At 43.5% G+C, this 23732-nt stretch overlaps 1 protein-coding gene across 1 annotated transcript; it reads right to left on the bottom strand.

Annotated features, from left to right (window-relative positions):
* Positions 1-616: 616 nt before the first annotated feature.
* Positions 617-20995, bottom strand: cibar1 (CBY1 interacting BAR domain containing 1). Its single transcript, XM_064982840.1, is given in 9 exon segments — positions 617-1513; positions 3036-3155; positions 11412-11525; positions 12449-12591; positions 12730-12739; positions 14680-14781; positions 20059-20127; positions 20337-20571; positions 20792-20995. Coding segments are annotated over 9 exon segments (933 nt in total). The 5' UTR covers positions 20821-20995; the 3' UTR covers positions 617-1402.
* Positions 20996-23732: the final 2737 nt, after the last annotated feature.

Raw genomic sequence — 23732 nt, 5'->3', positions numbered from 1 at the left:
GTGGTTACTAAACAGACAGCACAAACAGACCTGGGACCAGGCTAGTTTAGTGGTTACTAAACAGACCTGGGACCAGGCTAGTTTAGTGGTTACTAAACAGACCTGGGACCAGGCTAGTTTAGTGGTTACTAAACAGACAGCACAAACAGACCTGGGACCAGGCTAGTTTAGTGGTTACTAAACAGACAGCACAAACAGACCTGGGACCAGGCTAGTTTAGTGGTTACTAAACAGACAGCACAAACAGACCTGGGACCAGGCTAGTTTAGTGGTTACTAAACAGACAGCACAAACAGACCTGGGACCAGGCTAGTTTAGTGGTTACTAAACAGACAGAACAAACAGGCCTGGGACCAGGCTAGTTTAGTGGTTACTAAACAGACAGCACAAACAGACCTGGGACCAGGCTAGTTTAGTGGTTACTAAACAGACAGCACAAACAGACCTGGGACCAGGCTAGTTTAGTGGTTACTAAACAGACCTGGGACCAGGCTAGTTTAGTGGTTACTAAACAGACAGCACAAACAGACCTGGGACCAGGCTAGTTTAGTGGTTACTAAACAGATAGCACAAACAGACCTGGGACCAGGCTAGTTTAGTGGTTACTAAACAGATAGCACAAACAGACCTGGGACCAGGCTAGTTTAGTGCTTACTAAACAGACCTGGGACCAGGCTAGTTTAGTGCTTACTAAACAGACAGTAAAACACTGAGCAGTATGTAGAGGGTTATTTAATATCACTGCATGACCAGGGAGTGGATGGGTCATTTCTAATCCACCATCATCATTATGACCAGTGTGAGTCAGTTTCAACTAAACCCTCCTGTTATCACCATTGTGACTGTGTATCATTGAACACATGGTGCCAATAAGTCCACATGGCAAAAACAAGACATTGAAGATTCTGAACAATTTATAAATTCCATTGTTGAGTCCACTGGCAAGAGTTTATTCCATAAAAACAACAGTTTTTCTATTCTGGAAAGTTTATACAATAGAGGCAACATTGCCACACAAAACAAATACAGATTTGGCACTTTGTTATATACAAATACAAGTAGACATTAATACTGCCACATGACAAAGACATTGATATCCCACCATCCCTTTGGTCAATGAAATAGTTAAACAAATAACATAGCAATTATTTCAGCTCCAGAATTGGAAATAATAACGACCATGTACAACTGCTGGGTTAAAAACACTTTACGTGAATATAATTCTGTGTCCACAAGTAGCACCCTATTCCCTATATAGTGCACTTACTTTTGACCAGAGCCCTATGGGCCCCCTATGGCCCCTGTTAAGGACATCATTTCATGGCCATAATGAACACACTATTTTCTAGAAAACCTCCTCCCATCACAAATGAAAAGATACTAATCAAAACAGATTTCCAATTCATTCATCATCTGTGACTTCTTCAAGATCATCATCTTCCTCTTCATCATCCACATCTTCATCATCTCCCTCCTCCTCCTCTCTCCTCTGTCTGCTCGGGGTCAGTGATTGCTATAGAAAACAGGCAGTCATTCAGTAAATAGACTGACTAAAAAGATGATCACTATAACTTGTTACCTTTCCAAAACCATGTATTCTGTGACTGTGCTGTAAGTACATTATTCAATACAACTTTGTATGAGTCTGTTTCTGCTATCATGCCAACTCCTTGTTACTCATTGCCAAGCCATATTTGGAGTTGGCAAGCACACAACCAGTATCTGAGACCAGGGCTAGGCTAGCATCTGAGACCAGGGCAAGGCTAGCGTCCGAGACCAGGCCAAGGCTAGCGTCCGAGACCAGGGCGAGGCTAGCCCCGGAGACCAGGGCGAGGCTAGCCCCGGAGACCAGGGCGAGGCTAGCCCCGGAGACCAGGGCGAGGCTCGCCCCGGAGACCAGGGCGAGGCTCGCCCCGGAGACCAGGCCTAGGCTCGCCCCGGAGACCAGGCCTAGGCTCGCCACAGAGACCAGGCCTAGGCTCGCCCCAGAGACCAGGCCTAGGCTCGCCCCAGAGACCAGGCCTAGGCTAGCCCCAGAGACCAGGCCTAGGCTAGCCCGGGAGACCAGGCCTAGGCTAGCCCCGGAGACCAGGCCTAGGCTAGCCCCGGAGACCAGGCCTAGGCTAGCCCCAGAGACCAGGCCTAGGCTAGCCCCAGAGACCAGGGCTAGGCTCGCCCCGGAGACCAGGGCTAGGCTCGTCCCGGAGACCAGGCCTAGGCTAGCCCCAGAGACCAGGGCGAGGCTAGCCCCAGAGACCAGGCCTAGGCTAGCCCCAGAGACCAGGCCTAGGCTAGCCCCAGAGACCAGGCCTAGGCTAGCCCCGGAGACCAGGGCTAGGCTCGCCCCGGAGACCAGGCCTAGGCTAGCCCCAGAGACCAGGCCTAGGCTAGCCCCAGAGACCAGGCCTAGGCTATCCCCGGAGACCAGGCTCAGCATCCTCAAAGACAGAGGAGATGGAAATAAAGCAGGCTACATCTATGTCTTCCTGTTAAATAAAGCAGTTTGAAGTCAGATTACAGGCTACCTCTAGGTGTTCCTGTTAAATAAAGCAGTTTGAAGTCAGATTACAGGCTACCTCTAGGTGTTCCTGTTAAATAAAGCAGTTTGAAGTCAGATTACAGGCTACCTCTAGGTGTTCCTGTTAAATAAAGCAGTTTGAAGTCAGATTACAGGCTACCTCTAGGTGTTCCTGTGAAGAGGTTAGTTAGGTTGTGATGATAAGGATGATGTTGCAGTACACAGCTCAGATACAGCCTGACTGATAAAGGTGCAGTAAGGGATATTAATTAACAAGGGCCATAGAACGCTCTGCTTTTCTACGAGGAAAACTGGGGGAATCTGAGTGGAGCAAAAACCATGTTGGAAGCATCAAGATTACCCCATGAACACTCCCATCAATCAAAACAAGTGGATAAATTACACCACAGTTATCGGGCACCAACAGTAGATGTCTGGCCACAGAAGAAGACAAAGGTCAAAGGTACCCGTTTAGAATCTGAAGAGAGCAAGTTGGTTTTAGGCACCAGTATCTTACCTGTAAGGTCCCCGTTTTACTCAGGGTAGACGCAGTCAGAGTGAGTGATGTTTTGGAATTAGCACGCACTATTTCTAAGCGAGACTGGTAGTCAGGGGGGTGCAGCAAGCTCCTGAATACCTGCCAAAACAGGACGGAGGGCTGGCTATACTCTTCCATTTAGAAATCCCCCCCAAAAAACATTGCTTCTGCTGGCCTCTTGAACTCACAATTGGGTGTAAAACAATGGACATTTCCAGGATGTAAACAAATGTGTTCTGCCTTCGATAGCCAATTATAAATGAGTATGAAGAATGGAACACTATCAATAATGTGCAGAATTCTAGACATTACCCTGGATAAAAGTCCTATTACACTGGACAGACATGCAGTGTTACCCTTCATCACTACTTGTTTTTGTAAGAAGTGTTGACAAATAAAATAACATTTTATAGGACACATATTCATTTTTAGCTAATGTTATTGTGGGTGTAGCAAAATGCTGGTGTTTCTAGCTCCATCAGTACAGTAGTATCCAACAGTGAGGTAGTATCTAACTAAATGCTGGTGTTCCTAGCTCCAACAGTGCAGTAGAAGCTAACAGCGCAGTAGTATCTAACTAAATGCTGGTGTTCCTAGCTCCAACAGTGCAGTAGAACCTAACAGCGCAGTAGTATCTAAAAATTATTCACAATTGTACACACAAATCTAAAAGTAAAAGAATGGAATTAAGAAATATATATATTATTAGATTGTGCAATGTCGGCATGGAATCGACTAAAATACAGTAGAATAGAATACAGTATCTACAGTTGAAGCCGGAAGTTTACATACACCTTAGCCAAATACATTTGAAGTCTTTTCACAAGTTTTTCACAATACCTGACATTTAATCTGAGGAAACATTCCCTGTCTTAGGTCAGTTAGGATGACCACTTTATTTTAAGAATGTGAAATGTCAGAATAATAGAAGAGAGAATGATTTCTTTCAGCTTTTATTTCTTTCATCAAATTCCCAGAGAGAGAGTCAGAAGTTTACATACACTCAATTAGTATTTGGTAGCATTGCCTTTCAATTGTTTATCTTGGGTCAAACGTTTCGGGTAGCCTTCCACAAGCTTCCCACAATAATTTGGGTGAATTTTGGCCCATTTTGGCCCCTCCTGACAGAGCTGGAGTAACTGAGTCAGGTTTGTAGGCCTCCTTGCTCGCACACGCTTTTTCAGTTCACACATTTTCTGTGGGACTGAGGTCAGGGCTTTGTGATGGCCATTCCAATACCATGACTTTGTTGTCCTTAAGCCATTTTGCTACAAATTTGGTAGTATGCTTGGGGTTATTGACCATTTGGAAGACCCATTTGCGACCAAGCTTTAACTTCCTGACTGATGTCTTGAGATGTTACTTCAATATATCCTGATACTTTTCCTCCCTCATGAAGCCATCTATTTTGTGAAGTGCACCAGTCCCTCCTGCAGCAAAGAACCCCCACAACATGATGTTGCCACCCCCGTGCTTCACGGTCGGGATGGTGTTATAAGGCTTGCAAGCCTCCCCCTTTTTCCTCCAAACATAACGATGGTCATTATGGCCAAACAATTCTATTTTTGTTTCATCAGACCAGAAGACATTTCGGCAAAAATTACGATCTTTGTCCCCATGTGCAGTTGCAAACCATAGTCTGGCTTTTTTATGGCGGTTTTGGAGCAGTGGCTTCTTCATTGCTGGGTAGCCTTTCAGGTTATGTCGATATAGGACTTGTTTTACTGTGGATATAGATACTTTTGTACCTGTTTCCTCCAGCATCTTCACAAGGTCCTTTTCTGTTCTGGGATTGATTTGCACTTTTCGCACCAAAGTACGTTCATCTCTATGAGACAGAACATATCTCCTTCCTGGTCAGTATGACGGCTGCGTGGTGTTTATACTTGCGTACTATTGTTTGTACAGATGAATGTGGTACCTTCAGGCGTTTGGAAATTGCTCCCAAGGATGAAACAGACTTGTCGAGATCTTGGCTGATTTCTATAGATCTTCCCATGATGTCAAGCAAATATGCACAGAGTTTGAAGGTAGGCCTTGAAATACATCCAAAACTATAGTTTATTAAAAAGTGTGTGGTTGAAAAATGAGTTTTAATGACTCCAACCTAAGTGTATGTAAACTTCCAACTTCAACTGTATATATGAAATGAGTAAGCAGTATGTTTAAATTATTAAAGTGGCCAGTATGTCCATGTACAGTCATGTGAAAAACTAAGTAACTCTCTGGAAAATGGTCATGTTGTTTATTACATATTTGGACACATATATTTGAGCTAAATTCCCACCACATTCATTGATAAAAAGGTAACCCAATTTAACAAATCATACAAAATAAATAAACTTTGAAAATGTTATGCAATTAAAATAAACAAAAATGCATTTTCCGTACGCGGAAAAAAAGTTAGTAAAAGTAGGGGTGTCGTATGACATAAAATAGCTAAAATTAGAATCAGGTGCAACAAAACAGGTGAAAATGATTAGAAAATCATTAGAGAGTACCTTGGGAGGGTGCAGCCCGCCATAAAGATGGCTCAACTACAAATGGAGAAAATTCCAGACCACTGGCAATCGTCCCACCAAATTCAGCCAAAGAGTTGCCCGAAAGATGCTCATAGCAGTCTGTAAGAAGTCTGTAAGAACCCCAGGGTTACATCAAGAGATTTACAGGCCTCTCTTGCCACAATCAATGTCGACGTTCATGAGTCAACTGTCAGAAAGAGACAAACTTGGCCTACATGGGGGGTCAGGAAGGAAGAAGCCCCAAACCTGGCCTACATGGGGGGTCAGGAAGGAAGAAGCCCCAAACCTGGCCTACATGGGAGGTCAGGAAGGAAGAAGCCCCAAACCTGGCCTACATGGGAGGTCAGGAAGGAAGAAGCCCCAAACCTGGCCTACATGGGGGGGTCAGGAAGGAAGAAGCCTCAAACTTGGCCTACATGGGGGGGTTAGGAAGGAAGAAGCCCCAAACCTGGCCTACATGGGGGGGTCAGGAAAGAAGAAGACTCAAACCTGGCCTACATGGGGGAGTCAGGAAGGAAGAAGCCCCAAACCTGGCCTACATGGGAGGTCAGGAAGGAAGAAGCCCCAAACATGGCCTACATGGGGGTCAGGAAGGAAGAAGCCCCAAACCTGGCCTACATGGGGGGTCAGGAAGGAAGAAGCCTCAAACCTGGCCTACATGGGGGGTTAGGAAGGAAGAAGCCTCAAACTTGGCCTACATGGGGGGGTCAGGAAGGAAGAAGCCTCAAACTTGGCCTACATGGGGGGTTAGGAAGGAAGAAGCCTCAAACCTGGCCTACATGGGGGGGTCAGGAAGGAAGAAGCCCCAAACCTGGCCTACATGGGATGGGTTAGGAAGGAAGAAGCCTCTGCTCTCAAAAAAAGAAAATATCAAGACACGACTGCCATTTGCCAGACAAAACTTTACTTTTACTTTTCACCCTCTCCACTACTGTCCCGTCGATGTGGATAGGGGGCTGCTCCCTCTGCTGTTCCCTGAAGTACACGATCAGTTCCTTTGTTTTGTTGACCTTGAGTGAGACAACACACTTTGCTGACAACACACTCTGACGGCCCTCACCTACCCCCTGTATGGAGCTGATGCCTTGGCTAATGGGGATCCATAATAAACCCCAGGAAGAGTAGCTGATGCCTTGGCTAATGGGGATCCATAATAAACCCCAGGAAGAGTAGCTGATGCCTTGGCTAATGGGGATCCATAATAAACCCCAGGAAGAGTAGCTAATGCCTTGGCTAATGGGGATCCATAATAAACCCCAGGAAGAGTAGCTGATGCCTTGGCTAATGGGGATCCATAATAAACCCCAGGAAGAGTAGCTGATGCCTTGGCTAATGGGGATCCATAATAAACCCCAGGAAGAGTAGCTGATGCCTTGGCTAATGGGGATTCATAATAAACCCCAGGAAGAGTAGCTGATGCCTTGGCTAATGGGGATCCATAATAAACCCCAGGAAGAGTAGCTGATGCCTTGGCTAATGGGGATCCATAATAAACCCCAGGAAGAGTAGCTGATGCCTTGGCTAATGGGGATCCATAATAAACCCCAGGAAGAGTAGCTGATGCCTTGGCTAATGGGGATCCATAATAAACCCCAGGAAGAGTAGCTGATGCCTTGGCTAATGGGGATCCATAATAAACCCCAGGAAGAGTAGCTGATGCCTTGGCTAATGGGGATCCATAATAAACCCCAGGAAGAGTAGCTGATGCCTTGGCTAATGGGGATCCCTAATAAACCTCAGGAAGAGTAGCTGATGCCTTGGCTAATGGGGATCCCTAAAAAATACAAAGCCAACATGCAAATTCAATACAGGCTACAACTGTGGATGGTGTGCACTCCCCGGGTATCCCATGCTACTGTAAAAAGTAAATAAATAAATAACATTGGCAGGAAATAGGCTGCTAAATACTACTTATAGCCAATATCGACGAGGCAAATATTATTTGAATCGGTGTAATTTATTTGAGATATAGCTCAACTAAAAAGAGGAACTTTCTTCAGGCCAGGCAGAAGCAGTGTAACTCTTCATCAGCATAAATCCCAAATATTTATGAGAAAACAACATCACCACTTTGTGCAATTCAAAGACCAGAGCCATGTAGTTGGTGTCGATGACAGATCAGGTTCAAATAACCTAAACATGTTTTAAGGTCGGGAAAAGACTTGCACGGTCGAAAGTGAGTGATCAAGCTGCCGTGCTAGCTGTTGAGCATTTTGAACATGTAAACTTTCCAGCAACCAAAAGACAGCAAGCTACTGTAGTTATTTGGCTAACTATTTTCCAATTAGGCATTCAAATCATAACCTAGATAGCTAAGGTTTCAAACTAGCTTCATTTAGCCTGCATAGATGATACTTTTTTGCATTGTTTGTTGCTCTGAAATGCTAGCTAACTAGCGATGCAATTCTAAACTGGCTAGCTAGCTAGCTGCCCATCCAACTAGCAAGCAATAGGCAGTTAGCTAGATAAATATTTATAGTACAGAAGAGACATTCTTCAAGTCAAAGTTGGATATTAGTAGTGCTGTAGTAAAGGATATATTATAGAGCCAGATAAGCAGCATGTTAATTTCAAGCAAAACACATGCAAGTCAATGGGTATGGAAATTGTACGGAGGAAAACAGGTTCATAACGTTACGAAACGTTCTTTACCCTTCGTGGTCGTTGCCAAGCCAAACAATGGGCCTCATGTCATTGATGATACAAACTTTCTTCAATAGCAACACATCATCCTCTGCCCTTCCTTCAGGATCTGTAGCTAATCATACAATTATAAGAAAAGAAACACTATGCACACAAATGAGAAAATATTGTGCAAGCAAGGAGCCCAGTAATCAAACTGACAATCTAATTACACCTCAGTATAAAACCAACCAACCAGTTAAAAGTATGTCCCCAGAAACCACTAAGTGTGTTAATTAAGGACTCATCAGGGGAAAGTGTGGAGATTGCATTCCATTCCACTAAGTCCTTGGTAGCATCCCAAATGGCAACCTATTCCCTATTTAGTGCACCACTTTTGACCAGAGCCATATGTAAAGATAGTGCACTATATAGGGAATAGGGAGTCATTTAGGTCAAAGCCCTTGATCAGGTGTAGCTAGAAGCTTGTTGTCATTTGTGCTTATAGAATGAATCTCCCATTGCTCACAAGGTGAGTCACTCAAACAGGTTATCCAGGGTACCAGTTTCATTTGATATGAACAGATGATATGAATGGCAGATGAGTTTAAAAAACAAACAAAAAGGAGAGTGGGAAAAATAGCTATCTGCTGCAGAATGAAAATGCTTTCATGACACAACTACTGCATAGATAGATAAAACATAGTAATTGTTGGCTTGGGTGTCAGTCAAACAGCTCAAAGCCATCGATTAACAACAGTGCTATATAATGTTGGGTCGTGTCCAGTAGCGAGAAACGTTTTGAACACTGAGTGAAACAGGGAGGCAATAAAAAAGAAGAAAATGGAACACAGTTTTTGGTTCTGTTGCAACATGTTTTGCTACAGTGTTGAACATGACCCTGGTCTGCCCATTACCCCATAGCACCAGACATACTGCAGACATGGAGTAGTGGGAAGTAACCCTCAGACGCTGATCTTGGGTAGGTTTTCTATTTCCCCAACTCGTGGTTAAGGTTAAGATTGGGGGAGGGGAAGCTGATCTGTACCAAGGTGAAATTTCACCCCAGAACAGCCAACAGCCTGAGACACGGGGTGTTTTTGCCAAGCATCAGAACCTGTATTCACAAAGTGTCTCAGAGTAGTGCTGATCTAGGATCAGGCCCCCACTGTCCATGTAATCTGATTCATTAGGATCCACAACGCGTCTCAGAGTAGTGCTGATCTAGGATCAGGCCCCCACTGTCCATGTAATCTGATTCATTAGGATCCACAACGCGTCTCAGAGTAGTGCTGATCTAGGATCAGGCCCCCACTGTCCATGTAATCTGATTCATTAGGATCCACAACGCGTCTCAGAGTAGTGCTGATCTAGGATCAGGCCCCCACTGTCCATGTAATCTGATTCATTAGGATCCACAACGCGTCTCAGAGTAGTGCTGATCTAGGATCAGGCCCCCACTGTCCATGTAATCTGATTCATTAGGATCCACAACGCGTCTCAGAGTAGTGCTGATCTAGGATCAGGCCCCCACTGTCCATGTAATCTGATTCATTAGGATCCACAACGCGTCTCAGAGTAGTGCTGATCTAGGATCAGGCCCCCACTGTCCATGTAATCTGATTCATTAGGATCCACAACGTGTCTCAGAGTAGTGCTGATCTAGGATCAGGCCCCACTGTCCATGTAATCTGATTCATTAGGATCCACAACGCGTCTCAGAGTAGTGCTGATCTAGGATCAGGCCCCCACTGTCCATGTAATCTGATTCATTAGGATCCACAACGCGTCTCAGAGTAGTGCTGATCTAGGATCAGGCCCCCACTGTCCATGTAATCTGATTCATTAGGATCCACAACGCGTCTCAGAGTAGTGCTGATCTAGGATCAGGCCCCCACTGTCCATGTAATCTGATTCATTAGGATCCACAACGCGTCTCAGAGTAGTGCTGATCTAGGATCAGGCCCCCACTGTCCATGTAATCTGATTCATTAGGATCCACAACGCGTCTCAGAGTAGTGCTGATCTAGGATCAGGCCCCCACTGTCCATGTAATCTGATTCATTAGGATCCACAACGCGTCTCAGAGTAGTGCTGATCTAGGATCAGGCCCCCACTGTCCATGTAATCTGATTCATTAGGATCCACAACGCGTCTCAGAGTTGAGAATGGAAACATTTTCCTCTTATGGGTAAAAATAAAAAGATATGCTTTGTGAAATCTTCATGCACATTTCACTTATAACCACGAGGCTACTAAATAATCTCATTTTTATTTATTATTGTTTCATTAACCTAGGCTACATTACGTTATTTCAGATTATCGCTTTGGAGCGCAAATATAAAATTGTTTAAAAAAAAAAGTGTGTGGGAAATAGAAGGCAGCCGTGAAAATGATAAAACCTTTCAAACATTATCGACTTGATGCCTACTGAAGTGATTTAGTTGTTGAACAAGACTGACGCGTGTGTTGGTACGTATAACGGTAATACTGTCATAATTCAGATTTTAACAACCATCTGACTGTATGATTCAGTGCAATATGCCTATCACAATATTCAAAATATCAGAATTTGAAAAAAAAAAAAAAAAAAAAATGTTATAACCCATACCTCCAGATCCTCCTCTCCCTCTCCTATAACCCATACCTCCAGATCCTCCTCTCCCTCTCCTATAACCCATACCTCCAGATCCTCCTCTTCCTCTCCTATAACCCATACCTCCAGATCCTCCTCTCCCTCTCCTATAACCCTTACCTCCAGATCCTCCTCTTCCTCTTTTATAACCCATACCTCCAGATCCTCCTCTTCCTCTCCTATAACCCATACCTCCAGATCCTCCTTTTCCTCTCCTATAACGCATACCTCCAGATCCTCCTCTTCCTCTTTTATAACCCATACCTCCAGATCCTCCTCTTCCTCTCCTATAACCCATACCTCCAGATCCTCCTGTTCCTCTCCTATAACCTCCAGATCCTCCTCTTCCTCTCCTATAACCTCCAGATCCTCCTCTTCCTCTCCTATAACCCATACCTCCAGATCCTCCTCTTCCTCTCCTATAACCCATACCTCCAGATCCTCCTCTTCCTCTCCTATAACCCATACCTCCAGATCCTCCTCTTCCTCTCCTATAACCCATACCTCCAGATCCTCCTCTTCCTCTCCTATAACCCTTACCTCCAGATCCTCCTCTTCCTCTCCTATAACCCTTACCTCCAGATCCCCCTCTTCGTCTACGTTGTGTATGCTCTGGTAAGCTGTGGTGTACGCCTCCAACGCCTTAGCATGGAACGACATCTCCACCGTCAAAAACTCCCCAAAGATCTTCTACAGGGAGAGAGAGAGTAAGAACAGTATCACATTGTCAATATAGCACAATAGGAAGTAATGACAACTATCAAATTAATAAAGATTTGACGTGGCCATAATCAATTATTGTAATAATGATTAAACAGATTACATTCAACAAAGAATGATTGGTATGGGTTAAATCTAATCACAAAAAAACACAGGATGCTATTTGGAGAGAGAGAGAGAGAAAGACAGAGAGAGAGAGAATCATCAGAAGACAAAAAGATAGTTGCTTGACACAAAAAACAGAGCAAATTAGAATGCAATTTGGCCCTAAACAGAGTACACAGTGGCAGAATACCTGACCACTGTGACTGACCAAAACTTAAGGAAAGCTTTGATTATGTACAGACTTAGTGAGCAAAGCCTTGCTATTGAGAAAGGCTGCCGTAGGCAGACATGGCTCTCAAGAGAAGACAGGCTATGTGCTCACTGCCCACAAAATGAGGTGGAAACTGAGCTGCACTTCCTAACCTCCTGCCCAATGTATGACCATATTAGAGACACATATTTCACTCAGATTACACAGACCCACAAATAACTCAAAAACAAACCCAATTTTGATAAACTCCCATATCTACTGGGTGAAATACCAGTGTGCCATCACAGCATAAAGATTTGTGACCTGTTGCCACAAGAAAAGGACAACCAGTGAAGAACAAACACCATTGTAAATCCAACCCATATTTATGTTTATTTTCCCTTTTGTACTTTAACTATTTGCACATAATATTACATTTATAATGTCTTTATTGTTTTGGAACTTTTGTGAGTGTCATGTTCACTGTAAATATGTGTTGTTTATTTAACTTTGTTTATTTATAATTCACTTGCTTTGGCAATGTTAACATATGTTTCCCATGCCAATAAATCCCTTCAATTGAAATTGAGAGATAGACCTTGATATCTTGTATTTTCTGCTTTTCAAACGCGTCTATTGTCTCCTCCAGTTGTCGTGTCGTGCGCGTGGCGTCCATCGTGGCTCTCTGCAGGTCGCTTTCAGCCTGTTGTCACGACGACACAATGTGACACGTAACATACACTTCAAATCATTTTCATAAATGGCTATTTGACTAAATAAATGTCTCAGATAAAGAGATTTGTTGAAATAAATGACTATATTGGACCGCCATCATACAACACCAGAGCTCCAGAGTTCTCAGAATCAGAGGACAGACACCCACCTGGGACTGTTGGAATCATTAAGGGATTTAGGACATTAGCATCTTTCACCTGTCTTTAATATAGTTATGAATAACAGTGACAGCAATCAACATACTAGTGTTTAGTCTCATCCCATCGACCTTCCTAGTCTTTCGTCTCATCCCATTGACCTTCCTAGTCTTTAGTCTCATCCCATTGACCTTACTAGTCTTTAGTCTCATCCCATTGACCTTACTAGTCTCATCCCAATGACCTTACTAGTGTTTAGTCTCATCCCATTGACCTTCCTAGTCTTTAGTCTCATCCCATTGACCTTCCTAGTCTTTCGTCTCATCCCATTGACCTTACTAGTCTTTAGTCTCATCCCATTGACCTTACTAGTCTCATCCCAATGACCTTACTAGTGTTTAGTCTCATCCCATTGACCTTCCTAGTCTTTAGTCTCATCCCATTGACCTTCCTAGTCTTTAGTCTCATCCCATTGACCTTACTAGTCTCATCCCAATGACCTTACTAGTGTTTAATCTCATCCCATTGACCTTCCTAGTCTTTCGTCTCATCCCATTGACCTTACTAGTCTTTAGTCTCATCCCATTGACCTTACTAGTCTTTAATCTCATCCCATTGACCTTACGAGTCTTTCGTCTCATCCCATTGACCTTCCTAGTATTTCGTCTCATCCCATTGACCTTACTAGTCTTTAGTCTCATCCCATTGACCTTACTAGTCTTTAGTCTCATCCCATTGACCTTACTAGTATTCCGTCTCATCCCATTGAACTTACTAGTCTTTAGTCTCATCCCATTGACCTTCCTAGTATTCCGTCTCATCCCATTGAACTTACTAGTCTTTAGTCTCATCCCATTGACCTTACTAGTGTTTAGTCTCATCCCAATGACCTTACTAGTGTTTAGTCTCATCCCATTGACCTTACTAGTGTTTAGTCTCATCCCAATGACCTTACTAGTGTTTAGTCTCATCCCAATGACCTTACTAGTGTTTAGTCTCATCCCATTGACCTTACTAGTCTCATCCCAATGACCTTACTAGTGTTTAATCTCATCCCATTGACCTTACTAGTGTTTAATCTCATCCCATTGACCTTACTAGTGTTTAGTCTCATCCCATTGACCTTACTAGTGTGTAGTCTCATCCCAATGACCTTACTAGTGTTTAGTCTCATCCCAATGACCTTACTAGTGTTTAGTCTCATCCCATTGACCTTACTAGTCTCATCCCAATGACCTTACTAGTGTTTAATCTCATCCCATTGACCTTACTAGTCTCATCCCAATGACCTTACTAGTGTTTAATCTCATCCCATTGACCTTACTAGTGTTTAATCTCATCCCATTGACCTTACTAGTGTTTAGTCTCATCCCATTGACCTTACTAGTGTGTAGTCTCATCCCAATGACCTTACTAGTGTTTAGTCTCATCCCAATGACCTTACTAGTGTTTAGTCTCATCCCATTGACCTTACTAGTCTCATCCCATTGACCTTACTAGTGTTTAATCTCATCCCATTGACCTTACTAGTGTTTAATCTCATCCCATTGACCTTACTAGTGTTTAGTCTCATCCCATTGACCTTACTAGTGTTTAGTCTCATCCCATTGACCTTACTAGTGTTTAGTCTCATCCCATTGACCTTACTAGTGTTTAGTCTCATCCCAATGACCTTACTAGTGTTTAGTCTCATCCCAATGACCTTACTAGTGTTTAGTCTCATCCCATTGACCTTACTAGTCTCATCCCAATGACCTTACTAGTGTTTAGTCTCATCCCATTGACCTTACTAGTGTTTAATCTCATCCCATTGACCTTACTAGTGTTTAATCTCATCCCATTGACCTTACTAGTCTTTAGTCTCATCCCATTGACACACACGTGCATACACCATAACAATGTAGCCTAAAACATGATTGGTGTAAAGAGCTGATAGGTGAGAGAGCAATAAGGATACAATGATCTGTCTGTCAGAGGGGTTTCTCTGTCTCATTCTCTCCAGCTGCTGCATCTGTTTAGACTCCCTGTTCCTGGCACTCTGACTGGTCTTCAGGTCCTCCTGTCAAATAGAGGTGCATGTTGAGGCAGCTGGGGTTAGTGTCTCAAATCACACCCTATTCCCTGTATAGTGCACTAGTTTTGACCAGGAATCTATGGATGCTGGACAACAGTAGTGAACTATATAAGGGAATATGGTGTCATTTGGGACAAACATTTATACATATTTCAATAAATTATGATTTCAATTAAAATCAAAGCAAGATCCAACCAACTGTAGAATACAGCCAGGTCACAGTAAGATCCAACCAACTGTAGAATACAGCCAGGTCACAGTAAGATCCAACCAACTGTAGAATACAGCCAGGTCACAGTAAGACCCAACCAACTGTAGAATACAGCCAGGTCACAGTAAGACCCAACCAACTGTAGAATACAGCCAGGTCACAGTAAGATCCAACCAACTGTAGAATACAGCCAGGTCACAGTAAGACCCAACCAACTGTAGAATACAGCCAGGTCACAGCAAGATCCAACCAACTGTAGAATACAGCCAGGTCACAGTAAGATCCAACCAACTGTAGAATACAGCCAGGTCACAGCAAGATCCAACCAACTGTAGAATACAGCCAGGTCACAGTAAGATCCAACCAACTGTAGAATACAGCCAGGTCACAGTAAGACCCAACCAACTGTAGAATACAGCCAGGTCACAGCAAGATTCAACCAACTGTAGAATACAGCCAGGTCACAGCAAGATCCAACCAACTGTAGAATACAGCCAGGTCACAGCAAGATTCAACCAACTGTAGAATACAGCCAGGTCACAGTAAGATTCAACAACTGTAGAATACAGCCAGGTCACAGCAAGATTCAACCAACTGTAGAATACAGCCAGGTCACAGTAAGACCCAACCAACTGTAGAATACAGCCAGGTCACAGTAAGATCCAACCAACTGTAGAATACAGCCAGGTCACAGCAAGATCCAACCAACTGTAGAATACAGCCAGGTCACAGTAAGATCCAACCAACTGTAGAATACAGCCAGGTCACAGTAAGATCCAACCAACTGTAGAATACAGCCAGGTCACAGCAAGATCCAACCAACTGTAGAATACAGCCAGGTCACAGTAAGATCCAACCAACTGTAGAATACAGCCAGGTCACAGTAAGACCCAACCAACTGTAGAATACAGCCAGGTCACAGCAAGATTCAACCAACTGTAGAATACAGCCAGGTCACAGCAAGATCCAACCAACTGTAGAATACAGCCAGGTCACAGCAAGATTCAACCAACTGTAGAATACAGCCAGGTCACAGTAAGATTCAACAACTGTAGAATACAGCCAGGTCACAGTAAAACATGGATTTAAATGAATCACCAACATAATGGGTCATATAAAAGTGGTAAATTGCATGAAGTTTAAAATGCATTGTCATTACTACAGTGTGGTGCCAGGACAACAACCTGTCCTACAACAATGCGGAAGCCTATAGGGAGGTCTCTGGCAGTGTGGTGCCAGGACAACAACCTCTCCATCAACAATGAGGAAGCCTATAGGGAGGTCAGAGACCTGGCAGTGTGGTGCCAGGACAACAACCTCTCCATCAACAATGAGGAAGCCTATAGTGAGGTCAGAGACCTGGCAGTGTGGTGCCAGGACAACAACCTCTCCATCAACAATGAGGAAGCCTATAGTGAGGTCAGAGACCTGGCAGTGTGGTGCCAGGACAACAACCTCTCCATCAACAATGAGGAAGCCTATAGGGAGGTCAGAGACCTGGCAGTGTGGTGCCAGGACAACAACCTCTCCATCAACAATGAGGAAGCCTATAGTGAGGTCAGAGACCTGGCAGTGTGGTGCCAGGACAACAACCTCTCCATCAACAATGAGGAAGCCTATAGGGAGGTCAGAGACCTGGCAGTGTGGTGCCAGGACAACAACCTCTCCATCAACAATGAGGAAGCCTATAGGGAGGTCAGAGACCTGGCAGTGTGGTGCCAGGACAACAACCTCTCCATCAACAATGAGGAAGCCTATAGGGAGGTCAGAGACCTGGCAGTGTGGTGCCAGGACAACAACCTCTCCATCAACAATGAGGAAGCCTATAGGGAGGTCAGAGACCTGGCAGTGTGGTGCCAGGACAACAAAACAAAGGAGCTGATCGTGGACTACAGGAAACGGAAGGCCTAACAGGCCCCCATTCACATGAACAGGGCTGTAGGTACTGGTATCTCATGTATAGAGCCATGCTATCATTGACTAGGTACTGGTATCTCGTGTATATAGCCATGCTATCATTGACTAGGTACTGGTATCTCATGTATATAGCCATGCTATCATTGACTAGGTACTGGTATCTCGTGTATAGAGCCATGCTATCATTGACTAGGTACTGGTATGTCATGTATATATACATGCTATCACTGACTAGGTACTGGTATCTCATGTATATAGCCATGCTATCATTGACTTGGTACTGGTATCTCATGTATATAGCCATGCTATCATTGAATTGGTACTGGTATCTCATGTATATGGCCAAGCCATCATTGACTAGGTACTGGTATCTCATGTATATAGACATGCTATCATTGACTAGGTACTGGTATCTCATGTATATAGACATGCTATCATTGACTAGGTACTGGTATCTCATGTATATAGACATGCTATCATTGACTAGGTACTGGTATCTCGTGTATATAGCCATGCTATCATTGACTAGGTACTGGTATCTCATGTATATAGCCATGCTATCATTGACTAGGTACTGGTATCTCATGTATATAGCCATGCTATCATTGACTAGGTACTGGTATCTCATGTATATAGCCATGCTATCATTGACTAGGTACTGGTATCTCATGTATATAGCCATGCTATCATTGACTAGGTACTGGTATCTCATGTATATAGACATGCTATCATTGACTAGGTACTGGTATCTCATGTATATAGCCATGCTATCATTGACTAGGTAATGGTATCTCATGTATATAGCCATGCTATCATTGACTTGGTACTGGTATCTCATGTATATAGCCATGCTATCATTGAATTGGTACTGGTATCTCATGTATATGGCCAAGCCATCATTGACTAGGTACTGGTATCTCATGTATATAGACATGCTATCATTGACTAGGTACTGGTATCTCATGTATATAGACATGCTATCATTGACTAGGTACTGGTATCTCATGTATATAGACATGCTATCATTGACTAGGTACTGGTATCTCGTGTATATAGCCATGCTATCATTGACTAGGTACTGGTATCTCATGTATATAGACATGCTATCATTGACTAGGTACTGGTATCTCATGTATATAGCCATGCTATCATTGACTAGGTACTGGTATCTCATGTATATAGCCATGCTATCATTGACTAGGTACTGGTATCTCATGTATATAGCCATGCTATCATTGACTAGGTACTGGTATCTCATGTATATAGACATGCTATCATTGACTAGGTACTGGTATCTCATGTATATAGACATGCTATCATTGACTAGGTACTGGTATCTCATGTATATAGACATGCTATCATTGACTAGGTACTGGTATCTCATGTATATAGACATGCTATCATTGACTAGGTACTGGTATCTCATGTATATAGACATGCTATCATTGACTTGGTACTGGTATCTCATGTATATAGACATGCTATCATTGACTAGGTACCTTGTGTATATAGCCATGCTATCATTGACTTGGTACCTCGTGTGTGTGTATATAGCCATGCTATCATTGACGTGGTACCTCGTGTGTGTGTATATAGCCATGCTATCATTGACTTGGTACCTCGTGTATATAGCCATGCTATCATTGACGTGGTACCTCGTGTGTGTGTATATAGCCATGCTATCATTGACTTGGTACCTCGTGTGTGTGTATATAGCCATGCTATCATTGACTTGGTACCTCGTGTGTGTGTGTATATAGCCATGCTTTCATTGACTTGGTACCTCGTGTGTATAGCCATGCTATCATTGACTTGGTACCTCGTGTGTATAGCCATGCTATCATTGACTTGGTACCTCGTGTATATAGCCATGCTATCATTGACGTGGTACCTCGTGTGTGTGTGTATATAGCCATGCTATCATTGACTTGGTACCTCGTGTGTGTGTATATAGCCATGCTATCATTGACTTGGTACCTCGTGTGTGTGTGTGTATATAGCCATGCTATCATTGACTTGGTACCTCGTGTATATAGCCATGCTATCATTGACTTGGTACCTCGTTTGTATAGCCATGCTATCATTGACGTGGTACCTCGTGTATATAGCCATGCTATCATTGACGTGGTACCTCGTGTATATAGCCATGCTATCATTGACTTGGTACCTCGTGTATATAGCCATGCTATCATTGACTTGGTACCTTGTGTATATAGCCATGCTATCATTGACTTGGTACCTCGTGTGTATAGCCATACTATCATTGACTAGGTACCTCGTGTATATAGCCACGCTATCATTGACTTGGTACCTCGTGTGTGTGTTTATAGCCATGCTATCATTGACTTGGTACCTTGTGTATATAGCCATGCTATCATTGACATGGTACCTCGTGTTTATAGCCATGCTATCATTGACTTGGTACCTCATGTGTATAGCCATGCTATCATTGACGTGTGGTACCTCGTGTGTATAGCCATGCTATCATTGACTTGGTACCTCGTGTATATAGCCATGCTATCATTGACTTGGTACCTCGTGTGTATAGCCATGCTATCATTGACTTGGTACTGGTACCTCATGTATATAGCCATGCTATTGTTGCTCATTGTGTATTTCTTCCTTGTGTTATCATTTTTTTAATACAATTTATTTCATGTGGTATTTTATTGTACTCTGCATTGTTGGGAAGGGTCCACAAGTAAGAATTTCACTGATAGTCTACACCTGTTTACGAAGCATGTGACAATTAAAATGTTATTTGAGGAATCTAATTTCATTGGTCCTCAACTCATGGCTCAGTCATTTCATTCAGGGTAAGTGGAGTTAGCCGTGTGTTAGCCTGCCCCAGAACAGGACCGTTCTGAAGGATTTGTTGCCATAGAAATGTACCTGGCTAAAAGGTGAGCTACTTTCACATGACCGCTTATCCCGAGTTGAACTCAAGAGTTGACCAAAGTTACCTTGCTAACTCAAACCTGCTCGTATGATACCCCTCCGGTGTGCAACAGACTTTCTGTTATGTTGACACAACAAGATAGAGTATAACTGTCACCCAAAACAGTAGGCCTATACATCAGAACAGAAAAACGACCAGCAGTCTTATCCAAATATGGGAAAGGACTGTATCTTACCCGTTTAAGTTTAACAACACTGCCATAGCTTTTCAAAGGCTCTACCACTTTGGCTTCAAGCCTCTCCACCTGCAAATACATTGGGAATATCAACGTTACTTAGTTAATCGATTCCTGGGAGGATTTGAAATCATAGGTAGCTAGATTAGAAGATAAAAATACCTGCAGATGAAACGTTATCAATAGAAGTCTGTACTATTTTCAATAACAACCATATTTATATAATGTATCCATTTTGATTGAAAATGATAAGACAATATTATGGTGCGAAGGCTTACCTCTGCTTGACGATAATCCTGAACTTTGGCAAGGTTGTCTGCAAACTGTTTCATACCCCTCTGCAGATTTGGCGTTTCTGTCTCCGCATAGATGCTGATCTCTCTGACCAGTAGGTCTGCCTTGTCCCGTAACCTAGCCGTTTTACGCACGTAGGCGGCGAACAGTTGGCACATCTCTCCAAAGTGCTTCTCCGTGTTGGTGATGTTCTCCTGGATCTGTCTGGTCTGGCTGTCTCTGTGATGGGAACATCCGGGTAACTTTAGCTAGCTAGCTAACCTGGTTAAAGTTACCTGAAGTTACATAGCTAGACAAACTATCATATAAAACACTGATATCAAGCTAACTAACAAATCACTAAAAAGTTATATAAATCAATAATTTTGCACGATGTCTAACGTCTTTACGATAGCTAACGTTAGTTTGCTCTGTCTTGCAAGTTGTAAACATGCCTTACCTTGCCCTTGCATCCGGAGTCCGGCTCATAACTGCAGAGTAAAAAATGGTAATGCGATCCGGTATAAAACAATGCTACGAGGCAGATAAGCTACTGATCCAGCAGTTAGGTAACGTTAGCTAGCTAACGGGTGAGTGGGATTGATTTGCTCGTGTAATAAGCCAGCAAGCTTCACGTCCGGGAGCCGTTTCCATGGAGATGATTCTTTCCGGTAGAGTATGATGGGAAATGGACCCACGAGGAGTTCTGTCACTGCCTACATTTTATGGACATCAACTGCATGTGTGCATTTCTGTGTCTTGTTTTTACTAAAGAATTCTAACTTTTAAACAATTAATTTATTATTCTAGTTATTTCAGATGTATCGTCATTAGTTGGTTTTAGGCTACACAACTCCTTATAGTAACAGATGGGGATATTGCATTTAATTAATCATGGACCATCTAAAATTCTTGAGTTATATCTAGTGGAACTAACATTACTCTCCACCAATAGTGACAAGAACATTTGATGAATTATAGGTCTGTTAGGACCTGTTGCTGACGTGTTGGCTGGCTCGTCCTGAAGTCCGTCTAGAGGGCGTGTGGTCCGTCTAGAGGGCGTGTGGTCCGTCTAGAGGGCGTGTGGTCCGTCTAGAGGGCGTGTGGTCCGTCTAGAGGGCGTGTGGTCCGTCTAGTGTGGTCCGTCTAGTGTGGTCCGTCTAGAGGGCGTGTGGTCCGTCTAGAGGGCGTGTGGTTAAAGTTCTAACCAGTCTGTTACACCCTATTAGAAGGGGCCTGGCATAAAATGCTGCATCTTCAGTCATTAAATTAGATTACAGGAAAAAACTAAGCTACGGGATGAAGGTGTCATGCCTGACTAACAAAGAAGACGGGTGGATGGATCAAGAGGACACAACCAAGAGGATCAACACGGACATTCCACAGTGGAGATAAGGAAAACGAAGACTGAACCATAACATACACTACCATTCAAAAGTTGATTTATTATATATAATAATAATAATATATATGATTATTTATTATAAATCAAGTTTATTTTTCACATTCGCCGAATACAACAGACCTTACAGTGAAATACTTACGTACAAGCCTTTAACCAACAATGCAGTTCAACAAGAGTTAAGCACATATTTAACAAATAAACTAAAGCAAAAAAATAAATATAAAATCAGATCAATCAAAAAGTAACAAAAGAAATGTACATTACAATAACAAGGCTCTATACAGGGGGGTACCGGTACCGAGGCAATGTGGAGGCTATATACAGGGGGTACCGGTAAGGAGGCAATGTGGAGGCTATATACAGGGGGTACCGGTACCGAGGCAATGTGGAGGCTATATACAGGGGTACCGGTAAGGAGGCAATGTGGAGGCTATATACAGGGGGTACCGGTACCGAGGAAATGTGGAGGCTATATACAGGGGGTACCGGTAAGGAGGCAATGTGGAGGCTATATACAGGGGGTACCGGTACCGAGGAAATGTGGAGGCTATATACAGGGGGTACCGGTAAGGAGGCAATGTGGAGGCTATATACAGGGGGTACCGGTAAGGAGGCAATGTGGAGGCTATATACAGGGGGTACCGGTACCGAGGCAATGTGGAGGCTCTATACAGGGGGTACCGGTAAGGAGGCAATGTGGAGGCTATATACAGGTGGTACCGGTACCGAGGCAATGTGGAGACTATATACAGGGGGTACCGGTACAGTCAATGTGGAGGCTATATACAGGGGGTACCGGTACAGAGTCAATGTGGAGGCTATATACAGGGGGTACCGGTACAGAGTCAATTTGGAGGCTATATACAGGGGGTACCGGTACCGAGGCAATGTGGAGGCTATATACAGGTGGTACCGGTACCGAGGCAATGTGGAGGCTATATACAGGGGGTACCGGTACAGAGTCAATGTGGAGGCTATATACAGGGGGTACCAGTACAGAGTCAATGTGGAGGTTGTATACAGGGGGTACCGGTACAGAGTCAATGTGGAGGTTGTATACAGGGGGTACCGGTACAGAGTCAATGTGGAGGCTCTATACAGGGGGTACCAGTACAGAGTCAATGTGGAGGTTGTATACAGGGGGTACCGGTACAGAGTCAATGTGGAGGTTGTATACAGGGGGTACCGGTACAGAGTCAATGTGGAGGCTCTATACAGGGGGTACCAGTACAGAGTCAATGTGGAGGTTGTATACAGGGGTACCAGTACAGAGTCAATGTGGAGGTTGTATACAGGGGGTACCAGTACAGAGTCAATGTGGAGGTTGTATACAGGGGGTACCGGTACAGAGTCAATGTGGAGGTTGTATACAGGGGGTACCGGTACAGAGTCAATGTGGAGGTTGTATACAGGGGGTACCGGTACAGAGTCAATGTGGAGGTTGTATACAGGGGGTACCGGTACAGAGTCAATGTGGAGGCTATATACAGGGGGTACCGTTGCTGAGTCAATAAGGAGGCTGTATATGTACCGAGTCAATGTGCAGGGGTTCAGGTAGTCAAGGTAAGTTTGAATACGACTGGACTGTTCAAAGATAATAAACAGCGAGTAGCAGCAGTGTAAGTATTTTCTATACAATGCTTCCAATTCTATGCATGTCCTAGCTTCTGGGCCTGAGTAACAGGCAGTTTACTTTGGGCACGTCAGTCATCCACAATTCCAAATACTGCCCCCTAGCCCAAGAAGGTTTTAACTATAGGTGTACTGTTTCCTGTCAGTTACGGTATATGTGTGTATATATGATCAATGTCTTACAGGGCATCCTGAGATCCACTATAATAATCATATCAATCACACATGTGGAATGCCAAGGCCATATTAAAACTAACAAAAACAAACTTCATATTTAGAAAAACATGTCTGACTTTTTCTCGGCCTAGTTGTTCAAGGTTGCCGAGACAAACGAAGAGAAAGAGAATAGCAATTGGTTTCTACG

Source organism: Oncorhynchus masou, chromosome 13, assembly GCF_036934945.1.
Source record: "Oncorhynchus masou masou isolate Uvic2021 chromosome 13, UVic_Omas_1.1, whole genome shotgun sequence".
NCBI classification, from domain to species: domain Eukaryota; kingdom Metazoa; phylum Chordata; class Actinopteri; order Salmoniformes; family Salmonidae; genus Oncorhynchus; species Oncorhynchus masou.
The sequence above is the reverse complement of the archived record's forward strand: the minus strand, read 5'-3'. Positions and strand labels throughout refer to the sequence as shown.